This window comes from Protopterus annectens, chromosome 1.part0 (genome assembly GCF_019279795.1).
Source record: "Protopterus annectens isolate FY-2018-M chromosome 1.part0, PAN1.0, whole genome shotgun sequence".
NCBI lineage: Eukaryota > Metazoa > Chordata > Ceratodontiformes > Protopteridae > Protopterus > Protopterus annectens.
Window position 1 is genome coordinate 390,019,364 of NC_056725.1, and position 18,454 is coordinate 390,037,817.

Consider the following 18,454-nt stretch of genomic DNA (forward strand, 5'->3'; position numbering starts at 1 on the left):
ATACTTTGTACCTTAATATTTGGGTGCTGAGTTGTCTTGGCACTAGGACCATTGGCTAGAACATCTTATGCTGAGGTAACTTTATTTTCCCATGACTTTTGTTTATTTTAAAATAATGAAAACTGTGAAATAAAAAGTGACAACTCACTATCCACTGTCGGAACAATTTGAGGATATTTTCCTTGTACAGTTAATCTGCCCATAAAACAAATATATTATGAAATAAATTAAAATCAAAACCGGAAGTAATACATTGTAATATTTATGAGCATGCCAGCTTACTTCCATCCCTCTTGCATAGTAACAGGCCACGGATGGTCAGGCTATGGCATGTTCCTGAGTATATGTGGAAAGCACTAACATCATTTGCTCTGAATAGCCGGTAACAATTTTTACCTGATATTCTCCATCATTTCAGTACAGATTTCCATACAGAACTATTACTCAGATTTGCAGGGAGGATTTTCATTTGCCGGTATTGAAAAGAAAAGTAAAACTGACAGGACATCAGATAAGTCTGTGGTCAGTACTGGCATCACACATTTCCTACATAAACAGTCCATGTTTTAATGACACTGGAGTTGGGAAAATTAATAATATGCAGCAAATGCTCCCCCTAAGATGAAGTACATGGAATAAGTGATTACTTTGTAGGGGGGAATGCAGACTGTGTGTGAAGGTAAAGAATAGTTATGTTTTTTTTCTGTATGCTGTTTGCTTGATTGCTGTGCTGACCATCAACTCTCCCCCTATTGGTCTTGGACCCACTCATTCCCCCTATACTGGACATCACCAACATGGAGGTAAAGGCAATCAGTGGAGTCATCATCAGGCAGCCATGGAAATAGTTAGTGCCTTCATGGCATTTCTGAAATGAACACTGATCCACACACACACACACACACACACACACACACACACACACACACACACGCACACATGCCCACACACACACACTCACACTAAAAAAAAAAATGCATAAATAAATCTGTTTCCTTCCCTGGTCCTTATCTTAAACCTAACCTTCACACTGGGACCACTAATCAAACCTCAGTCACCCGGGTGACTGTCAGCACCTCATCCGTCTGCACCGTAGTGCCTCGCTTACTCACATGATCACTTACAAAAAAAAAAAAGTAAGACTTCACTGTCTTAGTCTCATTTATCACTGATAATTTTGTCGCAGAAAAAGTGAAGAAAAAATAAAACAGGTAAAACCAACAAGGACATTAGATATCTTGTTACTAAATCCCCTCTAATATTCTACAAATTAGCAGTACAGTAGCTGTTTGGAAGCTACCAGATACTTAGCAATCTCTTTACTTAAGAATTAATGACAGACTGAAACTATGAAGGCATATATGCTCAAGATTCAGTCCATTTTTAATTTAATAGTATTTTTCATGTAACTGTTAGCATAAGAGAAAAATAGTTTAAAACATAAGGCATCTCCAGCAGTAGTTCTTAGGCAGTGAATTTAATATTCACTTTAACTCAGGAAAAATCAGTGTTTGTAAAGATCAAAGCAAATATAAGCATTTAGAGGTTCTTTTAACAGGTAAAGATCAAGGCACAATTTTAAAGCAGAATCAGAGACATATATGAAAATTAGAATCACCTGAGAGCTATGACTGGTAATATTGCCTATACAAGCAGTGCAATAAACACCTACATCTGAGGTATTTTCATAGTTAATGGAAATACACATTAAAATTATTAACACAGCAATGTGTAAACATTGAGAGGTTCTTCTGACTTGTCTGTCCACGTCTTGGTTGATCAGAAAGCTGGAGGTCCTTCTTAACTAATGTCTTATTTTACTTTATTGTAAGAGCTGATATATGTCCCTGCTATGCAATGAATGCTGTCACAGTTTTTGACTCTGCAGCCTCTTAACAAATTTTTTCCTATCGTACACAACACTTACTGTAAAAACCAGTATTGCATTGAAGTCTCTATATCTCCCGAAGCTGTTCACCTTCTCTTTTTAACTTGCATCTTCCTTTGTCTCACACATCTCTTTTATTGACTAGATACGCACTTTGACTCTGGATAAACTTTTCCACCTTCTTTCTTCAGTGATGTATATGTTAAAGCTCCTCTGATACATTTGGTTGGTTTCCATTGAAGATGGTGCAGAATTTTTAGCACTGTCGTTTGTATTGCATTTTTGTTCTTATGCTCTCACAGAGATGTGGAGATTTGCAGATATGCACATTATATTCTAGAAGGCGTTCTGTCAGCTGTAATAAAGCAGGAAAACAATGTCATATTTTCTTCTAGTGATGACTTTTTCTTTGCATTGACATGTTATACTGGCATTCTCAGCTACATTAGTGCCATATTGTTTGCTTATATCTCATTAGATATGGATACTTTCAGGTCCCTTTTTATGTTTGTTGTTATTCCCCAGATGTATTAGTATTTTTCTGAGTCATAGTTGAGCTGCAGAATTTTAGCCAAGTCCTGCAACTTATATAAAGCCCCATTTCTTCATTTTTACATCTTCTTATCACCCTGTTGCTTAACTTGATTCTTCTGCAAAAAGGCCTATTTTTCCTTGCAGACCAATCCCAGTATAAAAAACATAGAGATTGAAAAGGCTTGCCCCACTACTCCCCCCCCCCCCCCGAATCATACTGCTTGTCCTGCTTTTGTTGAATTAACTACATTTTCATTATTTATTTATTTATTATTTTTTTTTTTATTTACATTTGTTTACCGGGAAATTCCGACTGGACGCAGGTCCTTTTTCAGCAGATGCCCGGGGAGAAAGGCTCCACATCATGTACACGATAGAGATACAAAGTTGCAGCAATAGTAAACAACATTATAGGTTGTTGGCTTTAATACAGTAACAAGATATTGATTAACAACAGTATATACAGTAAATGTTGCAAGTTAAGATAGTTTCTTGTTTATAATATTAGTAACAAAGTTGTCAGACAAGATGTTAAAGTATGTAAAGACAACTAGCTATTTCATCCTTGCCTTTCTTTCTCTGTCTCACTAACGTGTGTGTGTGTGTGTGTGTGTGTGTGTGTGTGTGTGTGTGTGTGTGTGTGTGTGTATATGAGTATATATATATATATATATATATATATATATATATATATATATATATATATATATATTGGTCTAAGTTGACTCACCAAAATTACATTTCAGCAAATCCAAGTTGGCCAACTGTACTTCTCCAAAACACTGTTAAATTGAAAGCACGGACTGCCAAAATCCTTTCCCTGTGAAAGGAACCACTTGGCCACCATGAAAAACCTGAATGGACCAAAAATAAACCCACTCAAGTAGGGAGCTTTGCCCCTCACACACCCCCCATGAAAATATACCAACTCCGAGATTGCACTACACTGAAGAAAGCAGAGTTCACCGTAGTGGCCAAGTGGTTCCTTTCACAGGGAAATTAATTCAGCAGTCCATTCTTTCGATTTATTGGCATTTCGGAGAAGTGGAGTCAACCAAGTGGGATTGTCTGAAGTGTAATTTCAGTGAATCAAACTAGAGCCATATGGTAGTGCTTGGTACACTGCTCCATGCTGCAGCAGTGTTGCTTGGGGTGAGGTAATGAAGGATGTCTGACTGATTTCCAACTCTTCATTTGCAGGGGCATCCAAAGGGAACTGCAAAAGGGGTTTCACCTTACCACTTGTTTTTAGTATACTCAAAGTTGATTATACAAAGAGTAGAGGTTAACTGAGTACAATTACCTGCATGGGTTGTACGCATGAGGAATGCTTTATCCCCATTGAAAAATGTTATTTTAAGAATGTGGTACTGCGCTTGCTTTTGGCCAAAAAAAGTTCTTTCCACACCAGCGTGTTTGTAAAAAGTCAGTAAAGTGCTCATCACAGAGGTTTTCTCCTTTGAACAGACTGACCTTGATTTTTTTTTTGTATGCCATCCGTCGCTCTGCAGGAAGTCTGGAGCTACTGGAGGGTAGTGCATTTCGGCATACAAATAACACATTCATTCAAAGCTGGTAGTTTGAGTCATGCAGCTGTGGTGTAGCAGAATGGTACATGTATGAGGACTGCTACAAACCCTTTGCATTTTGATATCCTGGACAAAAAATGCACATTACAAGAATATGGATTAGTTCTGTCAGATCATACTGAAGTTTTGTGCAATTCAGCCTTTTCCATTTACCTACAAACATGGGCATGTGTAAATATGCCAGCTGAGGGGGTCCATAAATTGTTATTGAGGTGACACAGTATTATGTCAAAAGAACAATGACTGAAACTATGTGGAGATAAGTTTAAAAGAGAAGCAAATAAATCCTACAACATGGAGTGTGCAGTGTCAGAATGAAATGAAATAAATTATTTGACAGTCTAAATGCCTGCAGTAGTTTTAAAAGGGAATTGAATAAAGCAAGAAACGGTTTGAAGCATCTGGAATTTGGGGTGTTAATGTACTGCTGGTGGGATGAAATTAGAGGTGACAAGGTGTTCTTATTTCAAAAGTCCAAACTGTTAGAATGTTTGTGTTAACATTCACCTGTCTGCAGTACCACGTTATGAGAGGCTTCTGATTTCTGTAGGTTGCATTGGATACAGGTTGAGCTAACTACAGTAATAGAAATGAAAGTTCATACCGACATTTGAGTTTGCACTTCCTCAGTACATACGGTTCCGTCTGAAGGAATTTTGCTGCTATTCATGTATCTCGTAAAACTGATTGAGGAAGTAGGGCTTGGAATAACAACAGCTCTGCAGAGATTTTGTAGACCTCACATTATACTGAAGAGTGTATTTCTGCATTTGTTTTTCCTGCACTGGTAGTAATAATTGAAACTTTTTGCTGAGATCCTGTTATTTGATGTATACATATAATGAGGCGCACCCATGCTATATATTTATTGCCGCGTATTTCATTAAGTAGAGGAATTCCCCTAAGTCAAGTTTACAACAAGAAATGACGGTGCTTCCTGTCTAACGGACTACCTCTTTTCTTGCCACTGTGCTACAGCTCATGGTTACACTGCCTGTCTTTCACATCTGTAATGAAGGTGTAAGGGGTCACTGGCCAAAAGCAAGCGCAGCAGCAACGACAAGAAGATGCCAGCAATGGGAGGTAAAGTATGAAGCTGCTCGAATGCTTTGCTGAGGAGACACAGGGCCATGTCCCTTGACAGTGATAGATTTATTTATTTATTTAATTTTTTACGCAAGTCTTGATGAAAGCAGTTTCATTTATGTATTTCAGTTAAGAGCATGTGAGCAGGGGATTCTTAACACAGGAAGAACTCCCTGGTAGACAAATTATAGCAGAAGGTCACTTTCTGCAGTAGGATATGTGATAACCATATGCACTATATTTATTGCTTGCATTATTTCCTCTAGTTACCTTCGAGTTTTCTACAGGGGCCTTCAACAACCTGTTCAGTTGTACTTTATTTCTAATATTCCTACTCATTTCCTTGGTTGTGGTTTCCTTTCTGTGACCGTGAAGGTACATATTTGAAGAAATGTGGTAAATTATTGCAGGGTTATGCCCTTGTACTTCGTGGGACATGTCTTTATTCTGGTGTTATATGTTTGCTGCACCATTTTTCAGATTTCCCATGTCCTTAAAATAAACTCTGTTGCACCTTTTGGCAGCAGGGTATTTTTGGAGTCTTATGACAAAATGGTCTCTCCACTTTACAACGTACATGATGTGAGAGTACTGATGCATGATTTCCCTGGGTGGGAGGGGGAGAGGCACACAGAAGCTTACTAATGCTTTGTTATTATGGAATCTTGTGTGGTTGTTGTGTAACTCCACCCCTGTGCTTCTGATCATACCTCTCAACCTCTTAGAGCAAGAAATCTGGACAAAGCTGTAAATAAAAGTGGGACAAAGCCCCAAAAATAGGGTCACTTTTTAAACATTGCTCTTAGAAACTTAGAAAGCTGATAGAATAACAGGTTTTGCATTAGCATGAATTTTTCTGAAGGGCATGAAGTCTGGAACACAAATTGTCATTATTTTCAAACTCCAGTTTTTAATGATTTGCCACAAATTTTTCAGAAAACCACAATTTCATAAAAAATGGACCAAAACTCTGATCTACTGTAGGATTTCATCAGGTGCTAGTCCAGAGCAGCTTCTGATCTTACATGCCTCACTTGTAAATGGAAATGCTGGAACTTTTTTCTGGGCTCATATTTTACATTTTTATTATAGCAGCAGTGAAAATGAAGGCTTTACAGAAAGGGAAGGAAGCATAATATGTATTTTTATTACTTATTTTTTTTAAAAGGCAAAATTGTTTGCATCAGTTGCACTGAAATTTGTGGAGAATAAATATTAATGCAGCATAACAGAGTATATGTAGTTTTTAATAGGTCTAATTGAAACATTAGCTCCTTCGATGATGGGTATGCAGCCATAAAATCTCCAACATAGTCATCCACTGGAGGGTCACTTTTTAACATATAGAGGCATCTGTATGCTTGAAAAAATAGTGGTGATTGCATTTATTGGTGGCAAGTGCATTGCTGTGTTAAAAATGTCTTTTTTTTTCTCCCAGATCTTAAAATTAAAGGGCATCTTGATAAGAAAGCTATTTATAAATTACTGTTTACTGGCAAAGGCAAGTGTATATTGTTGCATGGCACTTTGCTTTCCTTTCAACAGTGTGGATCAGTGGCATTTGAGAGATTTTTCATTTGTTCTGTTCTTTGACTGCGTATCCAGTGGTTTTATGCACAACTGTATATTTTGCTGTTCAATCAATGAGTCTATTACCCTCTCAGAAAATAAAAATAGCTATGTTGATGAATGTTTCTGTCACGTGTGAGTTTTCAGTACAGAAATAATAAAAGCTGCAGTCCTGTATAGGAAACAGTCCTGCAAACAATATTCTACGGAAGGAGAGATTAAGTTGCTTAGAAAACTTGTCATCAGTAGTTTTTAGGGCAGATTTTGTTTCTGTTGCAAGAGGAAAATAGCAGATTGCTTGCATTCCCAAACCAGCTGTCTGCACTACCTTAGAAAATGTTGGAAAATTCTTTATAGAATTATGGTTTCCAAGCTAATGTCTAAGTCAGATAGGTTACTTAGAAGCAGTGTCCTGGGTATGTTTGTACAGGTGCAGACAGATTTTTATTTTTAAACTACTAGTTTACACAAGGAAGGGCAGATTAGCCCCTCCTCTGTCTGTGTCAGCCTTTGGGAATCCGAATGCAAATAGGTTTAAGTTGATTTGTTGTCTCCTTTCACTGTTTTCGTATTCTTGTGTTATATAATAAACTTTTTATTTGTATCGTTTCTGCCTTTTCTATAATAAAAAAGAGAGGGAGAGTGGGATATGCTCAGTTTAGGTACTGAGTGTGCAACATTGATTTTGTGCGAGTAATAAGTACCTGATTTACACATCCTTGGAGATGTCTGATGTCCTATTTAAGCACTACAGAAGCATTTAGCTGTGTTCTTCAAATTATTGGCCAAATACAGGGCAAAACTTAAGTAAAACAGAAAACATTTATACTGTCAGCATCCTCTGTTGGAGTGACCTTTTGATGAAAAGGGCATCACTGGCTTTGATTATATTTAGGTATCTAAGCACAGCATGCTCAGGGGTATTTTGTACTCTCTTGCTAAGAAAAGTTTTGCAGACCCTGTGGGCCTTATTATTTAAATATTTATTGCTTTTTTTCCCCAACTCATTGTGTTTTAACTTATTATTAGGAAGCTAAACTGGCTAGTGTTTTGTTGATTTAAGAAAGTTATTGCTTGCCTTGTAGTTGTTCCTCTTAGAAGTGTTGATGTTCTACAACACTGATAGTGTGGAGTTATAGTGAAGAAGATAATTGTAACAAGCTATGAGAAAAATGTGTCTTGCAGATCTTTGATTCCTACAAACAGAGTTGCATACCATGTAACTCATCAAGTTGTTAAAAGGCAGGGTGTGTCTGGAAACTTTAAAACATTCATTCATTCATTCTTTCTCTGATGCCTTCTTTACCTGTTCAGGCCAGGGTCACTGGAGACCAGAAGCCTATTTTGGCATTCAGTAGGTTAGAACAGAGAACTAATACCAATCTGATTAACAGTTCATCACATGATGCAATTTAGAGTTTAGCCAGGTCATATAGCAGCATGTCTTTGGAGGTGGGAGGAAACCAGAGCACCTGATGAAAACCCACATAAGATGTACATGCAAACTCTGTACAGAAGGCACTTCAGCTGAGAACATCACCAGAGAATCAAGATCTGGATGAAAGCATTGCTAATCACTGCACTACTATGATACAAATACAGTTTTCATCATGCCTTAATCTTTTGCAAGGTAGTGCTTCTCCCATCATGTTAGGTGGCTAATATACTTTTTCTGTGTTATAACCTAAAGTAGCATTGTGGAAGCTGCTGAAGTGATGTGATAGTTTAAGCTTTCTTTGTGGTGCACTCTGTGCTCCCATTCTGACATACTAAGGTTGCATACATTTCCATTCTTTTGTCTTTGTTTTGACATTTGTCTTTTTTGCATCTGATTTTTTCCACATGTGCTTACACCACCATCAAGCCTGGCCCAGTTGTCATGGCTCATGTGTTCCCTTAACTGGGAATGTCACCTGGGATCAGGGTAAGTGCTGGCCAGAGGGGAGGGGGGGAGTTGTCATATAGGCAGACATGAAAGTAGCTTATACTCCTACCACCATCCTGGCAATGGGGCTGTTTTCCAAGCTCCGGGGTGGGGGATGTACAATCACATAACCACAGTGGCTCACAATGCCTTCCCCACTTTGCATGCTTCCACACACCCATGTTGAAGACTACCACCAGGTGATAGCTTTGGGAGCCAAACAGCAGCCCCCAGGCAATGTATTTTATTTATTTATTGATTGATTGATTTTGTTGATAGTCCATTGGGCTATGGTAGCCACTTTTCAGAGAAGGTTTGTGAAGAAAAGCTCCAGTTACAAAATAGGTAATTTTATACAGCAGAGAAAAATCTAAAGCTTAAAGTTACAATATAAACATACAAAACTGAAAGACAGCTATACTAGAGAAAATCTTCAATCAGTAAAATATAGTCATTACATGTTAATATAAGACAAATTTGCATATATATATATATATATATATATATATATATATATATATTTTTTTTTTTTTTTTTTTTTTTTTGAGTTTTAAAATTGAAAATTACAATTTTACTTTTATGGGTAGTAAGAGATAGGAGATATGGGAGAAATTAGTAAAAAACAGAGAAGAGATTATAAGAGTAGAAAGCAGACAGTAAGGGAGGAAAGGTGAGTAGCATACATCAGAATTTTTTTTTTTTTTTACAAATCACTGGGATGATCTGAGGATTAAAGTCACTAAATAATGGTATGCATTTGCATTTCAGACTTCATAGCCCTCAGAAAATGCATGCTAACACAAATCCTGTTATCCTAGCAACTTTCTAAATTTTTAAGAGCAATATTTAAAATGTGTCCCTATTTTTGGGCCTTTGATTCCCCCATTATGTCAGGCTTTGTCGATATTTCTTGTACTAAGAGGGTGAGAGGTATGGTAGTGCGATATAGAGAAAATAAAGTTGCATTGACATTGATGTAGATGTAGAAGGTAGTGAGTATGAGATGGAATTTTACTGGCGGGAAGAACTTGTCAGGGGGTAAGTAGAGACAGTAGAAGTGGCAGTAAGGGCAAAGAGGTAGAAAAACAATAGGAAATTTACATTGCGAATTTGCTTTGTTGAGTTGAGTTATACATGGGTAATGTAAGAGTGTATGGTCCAGGGTAGTCTAGCCTGATGTATTTGCATTTGCCACCCCTTCCTCTGAGGGCTGTTGCTATGTGCAGCAGGCTGCACCCTGCCCTCTCTTCCCAGTACAAGAATACCCATCATCCCCTGCTAGCTCCATCTTTTGCCTGAGCTGCTAATCAAATTTAGGTTGCCTAGATTGTAGACAAGGTTTTAACACTATATGCCACCGGTGCTGGCTGTCTTTGTTTTGACCTATCATAGCAACAGTGTAAACTATTCCTTTCTCTGAGTTTCTCGGGGAGGTGAGGGGTGGGGGGCAGTGTATCTTTTTTCAGGGACTGACTTTGATTATTATGACTACCTAATTCCTTAATAGTCTTTGACAGTAATTGTGAATGATTATCGAAACAGAGTTACTAAATTATTTGCCTTTGTTTAACTTTATTATGTGTTCCCTCTTCCCCTAAGAGAGGTAGAGGTAACATTTTGGCCTGTCACTCACTAGTAGAAACATCCAGCTAAAAATCTGGACATTTAATTTTTATAAAATGTAAATACCAAATAGCACATAACTACTCCTCCTTCAAAAACAAATATGGGACTCTGTTCAGAAATAAATGCATTTAATAAACAGAGAGTAACAACAATGCTGGAAACATATAATCATATTATCAAACAGATGGTGTAATATTTTATTCAAATTGTTGCTGCCACAAGTATATTGGTCATGTTTTGTGGTTTTCTGTGTACTAGACAGCTTCAGAAATCATATGTGATGAAGTGGACTCAGATAATTCTGTGAAAGGATAAATCAAGCCTGAAGATAGGGATGTACCTCCAAAAATAGGGACATCAATAGCAGGGGTAAACCAGGCCTGAAAATAGGAATTCTCCTCCAAAAAGGGACAGTTGAGAGGTCTGATTTCCAGAAAGTCTGTATCTAGTTTCCTGCTCCTAAACTGACTATTATTGACTGTTTTTGTAGCAGAAAGCTTTTTGCTAATCATATTTTTCTACCTCTTAGAGTAAGAAAATATAGAGTGTCTGTTTGTTACAAGTGCAATCCCCGAGTTAACAGGGGCACTGAATGTAACAGTGGTTCTCCTACTCTGTATTACTAATTCTCCCTCACATTTTCCCCTCATCTATCCTTATTTCACAACTGTTTCTTCCTCTACCGCTTACTCTACCCTTTTGTCTAACACAGTAGAGGTTGCACCCTCTTCCTGCCTATCTTCCAAATTCTGCTCTTGGTAATTCTCTATTTCTTGACTCACGCTGGGACTATTCCCTCTCACACTAAACACTCCTCTCACTATTCCTATCCTACACACAACCCTCCTCCTAGTTTTCCTGCTGTACTAAGGCTTTTTTTTGTCTCTCCTCTCCTTACAGCTGTAACCACGGGTGTCCCCCTGTACTATTCCTACATATAACGTTAGTACTTTGGTCAGGAATTCCTCCGGTCATAGAGAGGACGTCTGAAGATACCCTGCTCCCAGGCATACCAAAGACCTCCAAAAGTGAAAAAGGTACAACTGAAATCATACAGGGACAACTCAGTGTATGTAGCTCTAAGGGCAATATTATAACAGTATTATACTATTATCCAGCATCCTACCAGTGTATGTGATAGCAGCCTGCCGCAAGCCCCCTGAATCCATAGTTATCCCCTGTCTGCTCCTAATAACCCCATAAAGCACAACAGGTGTGGCACAGTATACTAGTGCTGGAAATCACCCCCTCTTCGCCACCAGGTGGCAGTTTCTTACCAGACAAAGTCCTGCTAAACCCACTCATATTACACCTGTAGGCTTACAAATTAGGATTCATCTCTGCCCCAACAGAAGCTTTTCTACTTAACAACTTCTCTTTCCCCCTAGTTTTGTTTTCCTTATCTGGTAGGACTACAATAGTTCCTGTCCACACTACTAGTTCAGAAGCCACAAAAGTTACAATCCCTTCCCATAGCTTTACCTGCAGTTGCAGTCCTGCTCCCTGATTGTTTCTCCTGAGCCACCTCACCTCTTGGCTCTTCCCGCTCCGTTCGCCCTGCGGGCTCACTCTGCTCCCCCACCCACCCCCAGTGCATCTACATTTATAGCTAACACTGACAACCAATCCACTCTTCACACCAATCACCACCTCCCTCCAATTAAACACAGACACACCCAAAACAATCACCCCACCCAGTAGCCAAACTAAAGATCAACACCCAGCTACTAACTTATCCATCTTACTTCCTATCTATATATCGCTAGTAGCAACACTAACCATGAAATTGATACCACTAGCTCTAATTCTTACCCTCACCACACTAACATTCACCACATCCACACCCACTAGCATACCATTAAACAACTCATTCCACACAACACATTCTTACCCACTCACACACAAACACAAATATTTCACAATCTGCTCCACACTATTTAGTGACAGCTCATTATTGTATATATATAAACCCCCTACCACTCAAAATATCAAAAAACAAGCACAACCTAAAACACATATAGATCTAGCACATGCTTTAAAACTCAAACTAATCTACAAAAAATGTTTACTAATCTCAGGAGACATACACCCCAACCCAGGTCCATACAACAACATCATCTCACACAAACATCAGACCTACTTATTATAAACCTAAACTCAAGAAGCACAACAAACAAACTGCATGACCTACATACATTCATAGCCCAACACTCCCCAGATTTACTAACTATAACTGAAACCTGGCTAAAACCCTCCATCCAGAATGAAGAAATTCTTCCATCAGGCTATAACATCCTAAGACTAGACAGAAATGCTAAAAAGGGAGGTGGAGTTGCTATTCTATTTAAAAACACACTCAACCTCCAGCCTCTGCAAACCCCACTTCCCAAATTCCAAAATGCTGAAACATTAGGCTCAATTCTATCTCTAAAAAACAAAAAGAGAATTAACATCCTTTGTAGTTATATCCCTCCAGGAAATAACTCAGCAACAATAGAAGAAATCTTACAATGGGCTACAACCAACCTGCCACAAGAAACCATTCTGTTAGGAGACCTAAATCTTGATTGGCAATCCTGTAACTCTAGCAATCCCACAAACCATATTAACTTATTCGGTTTCTCTCAACTAATTCAAGAACCTACCAGAGTAGATAAAAAATCCAAGAAACAATCAACTCTTGATTAGACTTTAGTAAATTTCCCTAGTCAAAATTATCTCTCGGGCTGTCTACCAGACTCACTCAGCGATCACTGCCCCACTTTCCTTCTTCGTAAAAAATTAAACATAATCAAACCCATACTGTATAAGGAAACTAGAAACGAGCACAAGGCAAATCCACAAACTCTCAATACTTTATTACGACAATGTAATTGGCAGCCATTACATACTCTGGAACTAGACCAGGCAGTTAAACTATTCAATAGTACTTTTATGAATGTTTTGAATACAATAGCCCCCATTAGAAAACTTAGAACCAAGGTAAACTATGCTCCTTGGCTGACTAGGACCACAAAAGGCTTACTACAAGCCAGAGATAATGCCTGGAAGATCTGGAAAAAGAACAATACTAGCTTAAATAGACAGAACTATCAACAACTTCGCAATCAAGCCAAAAGGCAAACAAAGCTACTTCCTTCATCTCCAAAACAAACACTCTAAAAAACCCCAAAAATTCTGGCATGCTATTAACTCCCTTCTAAAACCTGGTAAAACTACTACCCCAGCTCCCAACACAAATTCCACTACCGACAGCTTAGCCTCTCAATTTAACCATCATTTCATAGACTCTATTCTATCACTATCTACTCAGCTATCTAGCAATAACCCTATATCCACCCCCACTAAGGACCATAGTAATATACCACCTTTTACCCTCTCTCCCATACCAACCTCCATAGTCAAAAAGCTACTCTCAAAATTAAAACCTACCACTCTTGCAGCTGATGGCCTACCCACTAATTTCCTAAAACTAGCAGCTGAATCTCTAGCCTACCCTGTCTCAATTCTGATTAACCGCTCCATAAAAGAGGCTTACATCCCTCATCTATGGAAGGAATGACATATTATCCCCCTACACAAAGGTGGTAACTCCTACGAGCTATCAAACTACTGCCCCATTGCTATCCTATCCCCCCTGTCCAAACTTCTGGAAAAATGTATTCATACCCAAGTGATGCATTTTTTAACCTCACATAATCTCCTCTCCTCAACCCAGCACGGCTTCTGCCCAAACCACAGTACAACCACTGCTCTTCTGTCTTTCACTAACCAGGTTAACCAACTCAGAAATAACAACAACTTTGTATCTGCCATATTCTTAGATCTCTCTAAGGCATTTGACATGGTCTCACATAACCTACTACTAGACACACTAACATCATTATCCTTTACCCACTCTACAACTACTTGGTTCAGAAACTTTCTCTCTGATAGGAAACAATCAGTCAAATGGCAAGGAACCCTATCACCCTTACTATCATCCACCATAGGTGTTCCACAAGGCTCAATACTAGGTCCATTACTATTCACTATTTTCACTAATAGACTACACACCTCCACACTGCATGCATCACTCATACAATATGCGGATGACTCCACATTAATCTGCTCAGCCCCATCCCTTACCACTCTTCAAAATCTTACCCAGGAATCCTTCAACGCCACTGAAAAATGGATTACTGATATCCAACTGATTCTTAACCCCAACAAGACAAAACTACTACTTTTCTCCCCAACCAAATACAAACCCACACCCCTCTTTTTCACTATCACTTCCAAAAATGGCACCACAATCTCCCCCTCCCTACACATAAAACTCCTTGGCATTGAAATAGATAATGACCTCCACTTCGATGTCCACATCTCCCAAACTATTAAGAAAGTACATAAAAAATTAGGAACACTGTATAAACACAAACACTTCCTAACAGACCAAGCACGGATCACCCTAGCCCAAACCCATCTTCTGTCTACACTACTGTATGCATCTCCTATCCTAACCTGCATTAAGAAAACAGACATGAACAAACTAGAGTCATGTTACAATAAGATTGCAAAATTCGCCAATAACTCTGCTTTTCATAGCCATCATTGCCTTGCCCTAAAAGAATTACAGTGGTTAGAACATCCTCATTTAATTAGTTTCCACCAACTTGTCCTCACCTATAACATCCTAAAGAATCCCCACAAGACTCCAGCCCTGAACCAACTACTTAAACAATACTCAGCAAACCGTCCACTCCGCTCATCCAACATAACCCTGCTGCATATAACTCAAGCCAACAACACTGCAGGAAAAGCTCTGTTTGCTCATACCATAGCAAAGACATGGAATAATCTCCCCCAGAATATCTCCTCAGCTCCATCTATCTCACTGTTCAAAAGATTACTTAAATCACACCTCCTGCATTCCTGGCTCTGTCCTTGCATCACATAAATACTTTCCTGCTCTACCCAAATACTTCCTACCCACTCTATATCCTGCTTTCTATCTCTATACTACAGTACTAACTTCTCCTCAAAACTGACATACAGGGCCTTCCTGTGCTCACGCTCAATCCTGCATCAGCAAAGTTTGTCTGGTCATGCTGTCATATGTGATATATCTGATGATTGTATTGATATTGATGATTTCATTAGTTTTATACAAATCACTTCTTCATATTGTTTTTTTTTTTATATCTTGTATTATAAATAACATCTAGTTTTGTGTATATTACCACCAAACATGATGTAGTTGTATTAGTGGAGCTTTTCTCCCCGGGACTCCGCTGTAAATGGACCTCCCTCCAGTCGGACTTTCCCGGTCAAAAAATGTAAAATAAATAATAAAATAAAAATAAATAAATAAGAAATCTGGACAAAGCTATAAATAATGGGGAGACAAAGGTCCAAAAATAGGAACAGGTTTTAAATATTGCTCTTACAAACTTAGAAATTCGATTGCGTTAGCATTCATTTTCTGAAGGGTATGAAACTCAAAGTTCTGTTATTATTTTCTGACTTAAATCTTCAATGATTTGCTGGAAAAGCACATTTTTATGAAAAATTAATCCAAACTATGAGGCAAAAATCTGGACGTTTTGCAAAAATCTGTACAGTTGAGAGGTATGCGTACTAATTAATATGATTTTTAGAGGCTGTGTCTTAGGTACACCTACCTCTCCAGTAGTCACTGACTACATCAGCTAAAGAATAACTTTGCAGCAAATACAAAACAGATGTTAGCATGTGATATCACAGACAGCTAAACTAATACACAAAAAGACTGCAGACACAAATAACTTTAGAAATTGGATGGGTATTTAAGTAATATTTCCTTTTAATGTGCTATTATTATAGTTGTGTTACAGTTAATAAAAAGTACTTTGTGGTGAGAAAAAATTGGCATTTGTGTTGTGATTATTCTTCAACCAGTCTTTAGCTTCCTAGCTGTCCCTAAGACTGACTAGTTATGTTGTGCCTTACAAAGTTAGCAAACAGAGGTTTAAAACTGTATGTAAATGAGATTTAATCTAGGTTGTGCTGCAAAGGCAGACACCTAATCCTCTTTGAAAATGTTGACAGAAATTCCTGTCAAAAGTACTTTCACACTTGTTTACTTCAGCAGTTGGAGACCTTCAAGTGTTTGAAAATTTGCTTTCTCTTCTACTGCTTAAGGCCTGGAGAGGGTGGTCTTCAGCTGATGGGATGAAAAAGATAATGTTATAGGAAAAAGTTCTTCCCAAGTAACCTGGTCATCACTGAAAGTATTTAAATTACTATCCATGCTATGTTCTTTATATTGATCACTGCTATAGTAGCCGTAGCTGTATAGGTAGTTTAACATAGCTAACTACATTTGGGAAGTGGAAGGAGAAGGGGCCAAGAACCCCTGGAGAATAGTTGTAGCAAGGCATGATCTAGACCTGGAGAGGGAATCAAGCTTACAGTGCTCTGTAAAAGTATGTACATAGGACCAAGTAACAGCATCTAGAATATGTCTAGAATCCAACCCTTTCCAAAAAAAAGTTATAGAAGAAGCCATGGTCCTTGTAAAGTAGGCTTTAACCCTACATGAATAGATTTGTCGTGGTGAGTATAAAAAAGGTAAGAGCATTAGACAACCATTTGGAAATAGTCTGTTTTGACACAGGTTGTCCTTTCTTCTAACCATCACAAGAGGTGAACATTTGATCCAATGATCTGAAAGGTTTAGTTCTGTCAATAGTACCTGAGTTGTCTGCTGACAAGGTATGGAATATCTTTTCTCCCTCATTTTTAAGTTCAGGAAAATATACAAGGAGATAGATAGTTTGACTTAAAATAAACTTGGATACCTCTTTAGGCATAAAAGATGGATCAGTTCTCAAAGAAGCCTGACTCACTATAAGACCTTGCAACTCAGATACCCCTCTTTCAGAGGTCAGATCAATCAGTAAAACTGTTTTATGTGTTAAGAACCTCAAGTCAGCTTGGGTAGCTGGTGGTTGAAATGCAGCAGGTATTAGTCTGCCAAATGCGAAATGGCATCCCAAGGAAAGGCCAACAGTTTACTTGGGAGTCCTCTTATATAGTAAACGTTTCAAGAACTTTTGGACATACAACTGCCTTGAAAGAGGAGGATCCATGTGCAGACATGCTAAAATGGCTAATAAATGAACTTTGATAGAGGAATAAGAAAGGACATAGGATAGTATCTCACATAAAGATTGTAAAACTAGAGAACAACTAGCCCTGAATGGGTGCTGGTTATGCTGTTGGCACCAACTAGAAACCCTTTTCCATTTGCTAATGTATGATTTTCTGGCAGCAGGCTTTCTTGCCTCCACTGGTACCTGCTCCACATCCTCCACAAACAGATGCCTAAAAGGAATTAAAACCCTATCATCCAGACAGTCAGTTGAAGATGTTTTATGGGTTGTATCAAACACCCCTGTTCTTGTGTGAGTAGATCCATTCTGTGAGGAAACTTGCGGAAATTGCCCTTGTCCATTTCAAAAGAAGGGAGAACCATGGTTGCCTGGGCCAGAAGGGAGTCACCACAGTGATCTTGGGGGATTCTTTCTGAATTTTCAGAAGTACCCTCGATATTGGTGAAAATGGTGGAAAGGCATACAGGAACATTCATGTCCAAACAAAAGAAAAAGCATCTGTCTTCCAAGCCTTCTTCCACAGAGTCCTGGAACAGAGTTTTCACAGTTGATTGTTCGGAGAGGAGGCAAAGAGGTCTACTTGAGGAACTCCCCACAGATGGATCAAATCTTGGAAGACATCATGCTCTAGTTTCCATTCATGAGGGTCTGCCCTGGTCCTGCTCAGCTTGTCTGCTACACTGTTTTGCTTTGATAGAATGTAGGATGCCTGTAGAGTGAGATAATGCTGTGAAGCTATATCCCAAGCTAAGATGGTTAGTCTGCAGAGGGAGCATAACCAGGTTCTTCTGCTGCTTATTGATGTCTGTGACCCCTGGAAGAGGTCCCGGACACCAAAGATGGTTCAGGGAATTGAGCACCTTGATCAGGGTATGCTTCTCCTTTTTATTTATGTGATTTTATCTGCTCTTGGTGTCCCACAACCCCTGCATTTTTATCTTTCCTGAAACTGCTCCCCAACCAAAGTCCAGAGCATCTACGGTGACTGACTAATTTCGAGCAGGGAAGGAGAGGGAAAGACCTTGATTTAAGGATATCTGTTGTCTCCATCAAGTGATTTCAATTCTGTCAAACCCCAGTACTGGGATATGAACAGATAAAG

The 18,454-nt window shown here is 38.6% G+C and overlaps 1 protein-coding gene across 2 annotated transcripts in view; it reads left to right on the forward strand.

Moving 5' to 3' along the window:
- EML4 (EMAP like 4) overlaps nucleotides 1-18,454 on the forward strand; it is a 1,975,061-nt gene that overhangs the window by 730,727 nt on the left and 1,225,880 nt on the right. The window contains exon 1 of one of the 2 annotated variants that reach the window (XM_044060269.1): nucleotides 4,978-5,094. The exons of the other annotated variant lie outside the window; for it this stretch is intronic. Within the exon in view, the coding sequence (XP_043916204.1) occupies nucleotides 5,079-5,094 (16 nt within the window). The 5' untranslated portion in view covers nucleotides 4,978-5,078. Of the gene's footprint in view, nucleotides 1-4,977; nucleotides 5,095-18,454 lie in introns of those variants that run through there. 2 annotated transcript variants of the gene reach the window in all.